Source organism: Equus caballus, chromosome 24, assembly GCF_041296265.1.
Source record: "Equus caballus isolate H_3958 breed thoroughbred chromosome 24, TB-T2T, whole genome shotgun sequence".
In the NCBI taxonomy this organism is placed as follows: domain Eukaryota; kingdom Metazoa; phylum Chordata; class Mammalia; order Perissodactyla; family Equidae; genus Equus; species Equus caballus.
In genome coordinates this window covers 58,941,669-58,952,080 of record NC_091707.1, presented here as the reverse complement: position 1 = coordinate 58,952,080, position 10,412 = coordinate 58,941,669, and the positions used below count along the sequence as shown (strand labels likewise).

Below are 10,412 nucleotides of genomic sequence, written 5' to 3'. Positions count from 1 at the left end.
TGGGGACATCAGCCCTTTTCCCGAGGTGTGCTGGCACAATGGTTCTGCACTGTGGGCTCAGAGGACCTGGCTTCACATCCGTCCTACCATCACTGGCTGGTCACGGTAAGCAGCCCACCTGGCTGCAGCTTTCCCGTCTGTGAGATGGGGTGATGGGCATGAACCTCACATGGAGCTTGGTGGGCACTAACTGAGCCGCCACGTGTGAGAGCCGGCACAGAGGCCCGCACACCACCGCACCCGGCGGTCACGCGCTCCAGGAGGCGACACCCTTGGACCTGTTACCAAGCGAGTCCTCTTGTCCAAATATAAAGGGTTTATTCACTTCTGTCCTCAGGAGTACAAAATATAAAACGAAAGGCCGCTCCCCGGCTTCTCCACGTTGACACAGGCGCAGCCGTCCAGGCGGGGCTGCCATTCACGCACGCGCAGGCTCAGGCTTCGAACATGGCACAGCTGGCACACAGCACCTTCTCGTGAACGGCACCACAGCTGCGACATCACAGGGAGGACAGAGAAGAGCTGCTGTTAGGCTGAGGAGTGTGCCCCCAGTGTCTATGCTGAGGTGCTACCCTGACGTAAGGACCTCATGTGGCAGCAGGGCCACTGGCTACATGTCTAACGAGTCAGGACAAGGTCACACTGTAGCAGGGTGGGCCCTGACCCCACAGGGCCAGGTCCTCAGAAGAAGAAGGCCACAGGAGGAGGAAAAGCCCACAGAGGGAAGGTGGTGAGGCCATGGGGAGAAGGCCCACAGGAGGTCCCGCCTCATGGCAAAGAGGAGCCAGCCCCAAGACGCCGCGGTCTGGGAGCTGAGAACTGTCTATGGCTGAAGCCGCCAAGCGGTGGGTGTGTCAGAGCAGCCTGGGCTGACAGCGACAGCTGAAGAGCTCGTCTGGGGCCCAACCCAGGTTTTAAATCAGACGGAAGCCCCTAGAACCCTCCCAGGTGTCCAGTTAGGATTTACTGGATCACGATGGTTCCAGTGGAAGCATGTCACATAGATAAGGACGAGGAAATTCAACAAGTCGCAGGGAAACCTGTCAGAGATCCTGAAAGGACCGGAAACTGGTGATGCTACAGGAGACATGAGGCGGGACGTTCCGTCTGAGCTGCGTCCGCAGCGGGTTGCAGCTGTGGCACCTGCCTGCAGGCCCCGTGACAAGCCCAGCTCTCGACCGCGGCTCAGCACACAGCCCCGAGCGCACCAGGAGAGGGCAGGAGGCCTGTGACCACTACAGTGGAGTAGGCCGTGGGTTTGCACAACGGGCGGAGAGCCCCGGGCCCTGGGTGCAGCCACATCAGTGTGAATTCTGTGGGTAGCTGGGGAGAAGGAAGCAAGCAGCAGAGGTAGGAGAAAACCGTGTGGAAAGTCCTGTGAAGACCTGTGTGGGGCAGGAGGAAGGTTCCAAGCTTCCAGCGTGGGGCCAGCGGGAGGAGGGTGCCGCCTCTCACCCCCTCCGTCCCGCCCCCACGCAAGAAGGCCGTGGGCACTGGGAAGCCCCTGCCCTATTCAGCTCACACAGAAACAGGAAGAGAAGGATGAAGCTGGTGAAGACGAAAGAAGAATTCCACATTCATAACCCGCCAACACATGAGCCCCGAGCTGGGTGGCGCGAGACTTCCCCAGGCCCGTGTCCCCCTGCCAGGCCCTGCCACCGCCCACCTAACGGGCCTTCTCAACTTCCTGTGCTCGGTTTGAAAGACCGCGGGGACTCAGGTAGTTTGGGGTCTACGGAACCAGCTCCGAGTCTGTCTGGGGCACTCGCCTTTCTTACAGGGCACTGCCTGTCCCACCTGTCAGCCAAGACTGGCCACTGGCTGCGGCCGCTGCCCGACACCTCACGAGTAGGGACGGGATCCAGGCACACACTCACAGGACAGGCTGACAAACACTGGCTTTCCTGCTCTAGACAGCCCGTACCCTGCCAGACTCCCAGAGATGGGGTGCGGCTGCCACGGGCACCAACGGAGGAAACCCACGGGAGACGGTCCTAATGTGAGGGCCTAAAGGACCATACCACGAATGGCTTAAGATAGAAGACCACAATCCGGCACAGAGCTGGCAACCTGCGAGATCCAGATCTCCTTTAGAAAGGATGACAGACTTCAAAAGAGCTTCAAGTTGGGTGAGGCATTCACCGCCATCACCACGCCCCATAGGCCATGCCAGAATGGGCCCACTCTCCCAACTGCCTGGCCCCCAACCCAGCCCCAGCAGCCCAGTACTTACTCCACGAGGCCACACACGGCGCAGACCACGGCCCCACAGCCGCCGCAACTGCGCACGCACAGCCTGCAGAGGGCACGCTCACACTGGCCACATGCCGCCTTCCCGTCCACGGCTCGCACGCACGAGGAGCAGGCTCCGGATGCTGCCCCAGACGGGTCTGGCAGGAAGAAACGCCACCTGTCAGGCCCGGAAGGGGACTCGAAATGCTGGGTGCTGCAGGACCACCGCCTCCCTGACCTGAGGACAGAGGGCTGAGCCACCTCCCCCACCTGATGGACCACTGGGTCCTCAGAACAGCCTGTGAGCAAGGATAGCAAACAGACCTGAGTCGGGAGAGGTCCCAGGTGCCCACGGAGTACATGACCAGGGTTTCTGTGACTCACTCCAGTTGAGCGCTCCTCCATCACTGCTACCTACACCTCCCGCCACCGAGCTGTCGGACTGGAAGGATCAGCTCGGCCCCCGACGGCTTGCACCAGAGCCCTCATGGCCTTCCCCTGTGTGTCTAGCATCTGTGTCTCAAACTGTGGCCCCTGCATCACCAGTTAACGAGGTTCCTGGGCCCTGCCCAGACCAGGGGGCTGGCCCGGAGACTGTGGTTTTTAACCAGCAACAGAGCTGACTACACTGCATAGGGACCTAATCGGGTTGATCCCACCTGGACGGGACTCTGGGGGGGGAGCTGCAGGTGGTGAGCAGGCGGGAGCCCCAGGTGGGTTTGTTTTCCTTTTCTGACCCAACAGATAGAAGCTGTTTCACAACTCCCAGACTTGGATGGTGGTAGGGGCAGAGCCTCCCACTGTCAGGAGCCTTCTGGTGTTGGCCTGGCTCCCGCTTGCCAGGGGAGGAAAAGCCCCTGGGCAGACAGTGTCACAGATGGAGGGAACCGTACTTGCTGCCACATCCTGGGCACACAGCTCCAAGGTCTGCTGCGGACCTCACTCACCGGCTTCGGCGGCCTGGGCCCGGCTCCTGGTCAGCCGGCCATCCGGGCCGATTAGCATCTGTCCACGTGCTGCCCGAGAGGCCTCCGTGGGGCTGGGCTTTGGGGACTCTGGCAGGTCAACGATAGCGCAGTCTTCCTCCCACGCGTGGTCCATGTAGGCCTGGGCCCCTCGAAAAAGGAGTTGCTTGGTCTTCTCTGGGGAAGACAAATCATTCCTCCCGTTTACACTTTTGCAGAGTGGAAGCCCTTGCGCAGCCAGCTCATCCTGCAAGCCGGGCATGGTGAGGCCTCTTTTGTGCTCTGTGATTCTGTCACCCCGGCCTAGGCTGCTCCTTGGCCAGCTGAATCCCACTCTGCCCTCCCACCCTTCCTTACCCGAGCTCAGCTGCCACCTCCTGCAGGAAGCTCCTGGACCCTGCAGCCCCACCTGGGCTCCCTCTCCTGTCACTCTGCTCCTTTTCCACACGGCTCTGTGGACGAGTGGCCTCACCTCACTGTTGTTCGTCTCCTCCCCAGCACCCGGCAAGCTGGCACTACTTCACAGCCGGAGGCAGCTTAGAGCTGGGTCTGTGACTCCAGGCCATGTGCACCCCCTTCCTCTCCTGCAGAGCTACTGGCAAAAGACAAGGCAGCACCCAGCTCCTGATAAAGGTATCCCAGAACTTTCCAGACCTCTGTGGGCCTTGGACACCCCCAACCCCTGGAGCTGAAGTGGCTGCTCAGCATCAGGAGCGGTGGCTTTCCACCGGACTACATGTCAGTCATGCAGGGGCTTTCACAAGATCCAAAGCCGGGTGCCAGCCCCAGAAATGCTTTGTTCGTGGTTTTCTGCCTTGTCCCAACAGAGCCCGGGTGCACATCTTAGAAGCTGCTGGCTCTACATGATAGTTATCAGGTAACTCAAACCGAGTGGCTGACGACAGCCCTGCCACACCCAGCTCCTTCCGCCCCCCCCCCCCAATTATGATGGGATGGGAATGGGGGGAGCGTCACATGGTGAGGCTAATGCTTGTCTTTAAGGGCCTGTGGTCCATTCAAAGTAAAGAGGTCAGGGTTAGGGCTTGGAGTGACAACCCTCTGCAAACACCCCAGGATGGTGTGGTTAACGGAGAGGGTGAAAAGCTAGACTGACTGAGTCCCCGCTTGTTTGTAACTCTTCTTTCTGCCTGCTCCGTGTTTACACGCTTTGCACATCCTGACAGGGCACACACTTGCAGTCAGGCCACAGTCCCCACGGCTCCACTCTTTTTTATCTGATGGGGGGAGCAGCAGGAGAAAGAGAACCGGGGCCTCCAGAGGCTGGGTTCTTCCCCACATGCCTAAAGCACAGCAGCCCCACTCAATTACAAACACCCAGGTCCTTTTCTAAGTGCTCTGTGGGTACGAAACTAATGCCCCCAAGCACTAGGTAAGTAAACTCCCCTTTGTACCTGCCCCAGGGTATTAATCACCCCCAAATGATCATCAATAATATCAACGCCCCTAAAAATATGCATGAGAAAGCCCAATGAGAAGGCCTCCGATAGCTCAGTGCCCTCACATCTCACCTTGAACTGGACGTTCCAGCCACACTGAGTCCTGCCGCACTCTCCTGCTTCCCGGCCTTTGCATACTCTCTTCCCTCTGCTTGGAATTCCCTTCCTCTCCCTCTCTGCCTAACTCCTACTCACTGCAGGATTCGGCTAGTCTCTGTTCCTCCATGACACCTCTGACAGCCCTCCAGGGGGTTGTGCCCTGATGGCCACCGAAACTTCCTTCTCCTGCTGATCCCCCACTGGACCGGGGAGCTCCCGCCAGGCAGGGTGTATGCGCGGCCACAGTGCCTGGCAGGGAGGGCGCGCTCCACAAACACTTCTGAGGTTTGGAACCGGTACTTCTGCCGGCTTACTCCATCCAGGACATCCCGCCCCACGACCTCTCGCTGGGCCTGAGGGACCCTAGTGCCGATGAGACCAGGGCTAGACCAGGTCGAGCATCTCCCGCGGGACAGAGCCCTGAGACAGCACGTTTAAGGGGCCAGGGGAGCCAGGAGCAGGAGCACTTCCTGTGGCCAGAACGGGTGGGTGCGGACGCATTCACGCCCCACTCACTGCTCCCAAGTCCCGGCCGGACGGCCGGCCCCGAGGCCTCCCGGCTCCCGGGGGCGCGGCCTGCAGAGACCGCCCGCCCAGGCCCCGCGCCGCGGCGAGTACGCCCAACGCCGCACTCACCGAAGATCTCCCGCGAATAGCGCTCGGCGCACACGCCGCGGCTCAGCTCCCTCTGGCCCACGCGGACTTTGAGCTGCAGCGGGGCCGCGTCCGCGAAGGGGCAGCCCCGCTTGGGCATGGCCGCGGGGCCGGAGCGGCGCAGCTCGGCGGCCGCGCCTCGCCGCCACTGGTGACGCCACAGCCGCGCGCCAAGCCCCGCGGGGGGTCGGGGGCGGGCTCGTGCGCGGCGCGCGGCGGGGGTAGGCCGGGAGCAGGGGAGGGGGCGGGTCTTGAGGCCGGCGTGGCGCAGGATAGGCCGGGGGCGAGAGCGCGGGCGGGGCTCGTGCGCCGGGGGCGGGACTCGGCGGCGCGGGAAAGGCCGGGGGCGAGGTCGAGGGTCGGAGGCGGCGCGTCGGGGGCGGGGCGAGTGGGAGGTCGGGACTCGCGGGCGGCGCGGGATAGGTCGACGGTGAGGGAAAGGGCGGGGCTTGTGCACTGGGGGGCGGGACTCGGAGGCGCGGGAAAGGCCGCGGGCGGGGGCGGGATTCGCGCGTGGCGCGGTGCGAGATTGGCCAGAGGCGAAGACGGGGGCGGAGCTTGGCGGGGAGGGAAAGGCCGAGGGCGACGTCGATTAGGAAGTCGGCGCGGCGGCGCAGGGGGACGCGGGGTGTCTCCCCTGGTTTTTTCGGCCCCTAAACAAGTATAGAAACTGGTTATATCTCCTCGTTTAAGTCACCAAAGTTCGAGGATGATTCACTTTTTCCTAACTTTTAATTGGGAGGGATTCCCAGCCCTCCCGGAAGTGGAGGGTGACGTATGAGCGCTGCCTCGGTGGCCCGGAAGTGCTCTTTACAGCCGGTTCCTGCGGTCCGGCCGCCGTCCCGCGTCCCACCCCGGGCTCCCGCCGACCAGGCGGACGCGGCCCCAGCCCGCCGCTGCCGTTCAGCCTGCTCCTCTGTCCCCTGCGCTTCCCGAGACGAAGGCTGGATGCCTCGCTCTTACACACCACGTCACACGTGACGTCCACGTCACGACACCGCGTCGCACACGGAGTCCACGTCACACATGACGCCTCGTCCCGGCCGGGGACGTGCTCGGTGGCCCCGCGCGCGGGCAGGGCCGCCCTTTGCCCCGCGCGCCCCGCCCTCCTCCCGGGGGCCAGGCCGCCAGGGGCTCCGCAGGGTCTCGTTGCCGCGTCGCCCGCACGATCGTGCTTGTTCTGTTCTAGGCGAACTGTAACGGAGCAAATAGGGGCTGGTTGTGCTCGCTGCAATCAGGTGCCAATCAATTGCAAACAAGCCAGTGGTTCAGAAAGGAAAAGTTTATAGGATTAGCTAGCATAATCGCAAGATGCTGGACTAGTGTCCTAAACAACCATCTTAAAAGCGTACAGCATCTTGAGGCGGTTACACAGGGGAGAGGGGCGGGGAAGGAGGGGTTTAGGGATCTCTTCCTTCTGTCATTCGTGACGGGTACCAACGCAGAATTTTATTTCTGGAGGGCGTCACGTTCCTGGGGAACTCAGGGGACAAAGTTGTCGTCTTATCACAGCTGGCAGATATAGGTAAGCAAGAGTCGTAGAACTAGAGATCACGTATTTTGTAAAAGTGAGAGGTGCTTGATCATCTAGGCTCCGCGCAGGCTAGAATGTATCCACAGAGACAAGTGAGTCAGGGTCTTGTACAGTTACAATGTTGCTTCCTTTCCCTAAGATGGCCTCCCTCGTGCTGACTTAAGATCTAGCTGTTAGAAAACGACTGGAAGGGTGTGCGGTTCTAGAGTCAGTTGTGCCGAAACACACACTTGTTGGTTTTGTCCCAGAAATCGATGAATGCCTGGGAGTCTTTTAGTCTTACAGGTCTGGGAATTATTTAAGATTTGTGTTCAGATTTGAGAATGCCTTAGGATCTTTTAAGACACAGCAAATAGATGCAAAACATTAAAAGAGAATCTTGTCAGCTCTCTCATTCCGATCTAATTTCAGTTTAAGAAATAGGTGTGGCGGGTCCACTAAGTGTTGTAGGAGTTTTCGAGGGCCGCCACAACAAAGCGCCCGGACAGGACGGCTTACATCCACCTTCTCTCCTTGTCCTGGAGGCTGGAGGTCCGAGGTCAGGGTGTTGGCAGGGCTGATTCCTCCCGAGGCCTCTCTTCCTGGGCGTGCAGACACCGTCTTCTCCCTGTGTCCTCACATGGTCGTACCTCTGTGCGTGTCTGTGTCCTCATATCCTCTTCTTATAAGGACACCATCAGATTGGATTAAAGCCCACCCATACGACCTCTTTAAAACTTATCTCCTGGTTACTCAAAAAATTGAAAATAGAACTACCATGTGATCCAGCACTCCCACCTCTGAGTTTATGAAGGGAGTGAAATAAGGGTCTAGAAGCAATATCTGCACCCCTTCTTCAGTGCAGCACTATTCACAATAGCCAAGACATGGGAACAACCTAAGTGTCCATTGACAGATGAATGGGTAAAGAAGATGTGGTGTATATGAAGCTGGGTACCTGAGGGTTACTGTAAATATTCCATAAGAACATGGTTACCCTTTGACCTTGTTCCCAACACAGCCACAGATGAAAAGAAGTTCGTTCTCATGAAAATCCTAGATAAATAACCTCAATCCCTGTTAGATGTATTTGTTGAGCCCAAATGCTTTCTTCGCAGCCCACACATTGTTACAGCTTGTTAATTTGCTGTTTTCTTGTTTAACCTGAGGGGTGACTCAGTGGGCACAAAGATTTATCAGCTCGTTTTGAAGAAGAAAAGGAATGCCTTTAAGGAAGTTATGAGCACCAGATGACCTGACCCCAGCTGCCACTGGTGCCAAGAAGTTTAGTAGCTTAAGGTCTTATGTGAAGTGAAAGAAACAAGGACTTCCCCTTTGTTTCCCAAAAACTCCACCTCCCAAGCTCCTCAGCCCTAAAAGGAGCCCTGCTTCCTTCTTTTGTTAAACTGAATCTGAGAGAACCTGTTCTCCTGCTTTCTCGTTTTGGCCAATTCTGATAAACCTTTCTCCATCTCCAAGCACTGGTGTCTCACTGATTGGCTTACTGGGCATCCAGCACACAGACCTGAGATTAAGAATTCGTTATCATATATATATTGTGAAAAGGTAAACCTCATTTAAAATGGAGTCAGGAAGCCAGAAGAGGGATCTCCTATGCAGTACCACTCTTGGTCAATTATAGGAAAGGAAAATGATCAATTACAGGCCCCAACAGAAGTCCTCTAGAGGAAAGAATCATCAATTACTGGAAGAAATGTACATTGCGTCACAAGCAGAAATCAGTGACCCCAGCAACTCAGCCAACGAGTAACCATCACCATCCTGAACTCTTGCTTTTCTCCAATGGACTTTCCTTCAAAACAACCCCTCCCAATTTCCTCCTTTTTCCCTATAAGATAATGTTCCTCTCCTTTGATTGTTGGATTTGCCCATGGTCTGCCATAGCATGCATATCCCAAATTGCAATTCTTTGGCTATTCCTGAATAAACTCATTTTACTGATAAAATAGCTGGCTGCTTTGTTTTTCAGGTTGACAATATGTATACAATGGAATATTATTCAGCCATAAAAAAAGACATCCTGCCATTTGCAATGAGCCTGGAGGACACTATACTAAGTGATGTAAGTCAGACAGAGAAAGACAAATACTGTATGACTTCACTTATATGTGGAATCTAAAATCATGGAACTCATAGAAACGGAGTAGAAGGGTAGTTGCCAGGGGCTGGGGGGTGGAGGAAATGGGGATGTTGGTCAAGGGGTATAAACTTCCACTTATAAGATGGATAATTTTCAGGGATTTAATGTACAGCATGGTGACTATAGTTAACAATATCACATTGTGTACTTGAAAGTTGCTAAGAGATAGATTTTTGTTTTTTTTTTTAGGAAGATTAGCCCTGAGCTAACATCTGCTGCCAATCCTCCTCTTTTTGCTGAGGAAGACTGGCCCTGAGCTGACATCTGTGCCCATCTTCCTCTACTTTATATGTGGGATGCCTACCACAGCATGGCGTGCCAAGTGGTGCCATGTCCACACCAGGGATCCAAACCAGTGAACCCCAGGCTACCGAAGCAGAAAGTGCGAACTTAACCACTGTGCCACCGGGCCAGCCCCAGAGAGTAGATCTTAAGTGTTCTCACCATAACAACAGCAACACCAAAAGGGTAATTATGTGAGAAGGAAGTATTAACTAACCTTACTGTGGTAAACATTTCACAAGGCTGGCCCAGGGTTTCACAGCTTCAGATCCTGGGTACAGACCTAGCACTGCTCATCAGGCCATGCTGAGGCAGTGTCCCACATAGCACAAGTGGAAGGACCTGCAATAGAATATACAACTGTGTCCTGGGGAGCTCTGGGGAGAAGAAGAAGAAGAAGGAAAAAAAAGAGATTTGCAACAGATGTTAGCTCAGGTGCCAATCTTTAAAAAAAAACACATTTCCCAATATATGTGTATCAAATCATCACATTATACACCTTAATGTACAACTAAGGTACACATTATATGTCAATTATATGTTATATGAAAATTATATCTCAATATGTTATATGTCAATTATATCTCAATAAAGCTGGGGGGGAAATTAATTATGTCCTTAAGGCCCTGTCTTCAAACACAGTCCTGTTTTGAGGTCCTGGGAGTTGGGACTTCAACATTTGAGTTTTAGGGGGAAACAATTCAGCCCATAACAAGTGCCAAACTCTGTGCTAAGCCTTTGGGGGTGGCCTTGTGTAGAGCTGTGGAAATTACTAAAAGAAACCTTAACTAAATTGGAGTCAAGACGGGGTGTAGGTGGAACTCCCCTACCCTATCACATCATCAATTACACCCAACAGAAAGAGACTGATGCTCGCATCTCCCACTGGAAGTACAACCACTTTACTACTGGAGGAAGATTTTTCTCCTTTCGTGGTAATAACCTAGCCAATGAGAAACGCCTCAGCTCAGCCAATGAGAAACGCCTCAGCTCAGCCAATGAGAAACGCCTCAGCTCAGCCAATGAGAAACGCCTCAGCTCAGCCAACG

The 10,412-nt window shown here is 55.8% G+C and overlaps 1 protein-coding gene and 1 long non-coding RNA gene across 2 annotated transcripts; one reads left to right on the top strand and one right to left on the bottom strand.

Moving 5' to 3' along the window:
* Positions 1–298: 298 nt before the first annotated feature.
* On the bottom strand, positions 299–5,743 carry SIVA1 (SIVA1 apoptosis inducing factor). The gene is made up of 4 exons (XM_023628592.2): positions 5,390–5,743; positions 3,180–3,374; positions 2,234–2,390; positions 299–492 (listed from the first exon to the last, which is right to left on the bottom strand). Exons 1-4 carry the CDS (start codon positions 5,505–5,507, stop codon positions 435–437), a joined length of 528 nt encoding a protein of 175 aa, XP_023484360.1. The 5' UTR covers positions 5,508–5,743; the 3' UTR covers positions 299–434.
* Positions 5,744–6,429: 686 nt separating this feature from the next.
* Positions 6,430–9,973, top strand: LOC138920539 (uncharacterized). The gene is made up of 3 exons (XR_011431906.1): positions 6,430–6,932; positions 8,911–9,003; positions 9,271–9,973. It is a non-coding gene; the product is annotated as an uncharacterized lncRNA (long non-coding RNA).
* The last annotated feature ends 439 nt before the right edge of the window (positions 9,974–10,412 follow it).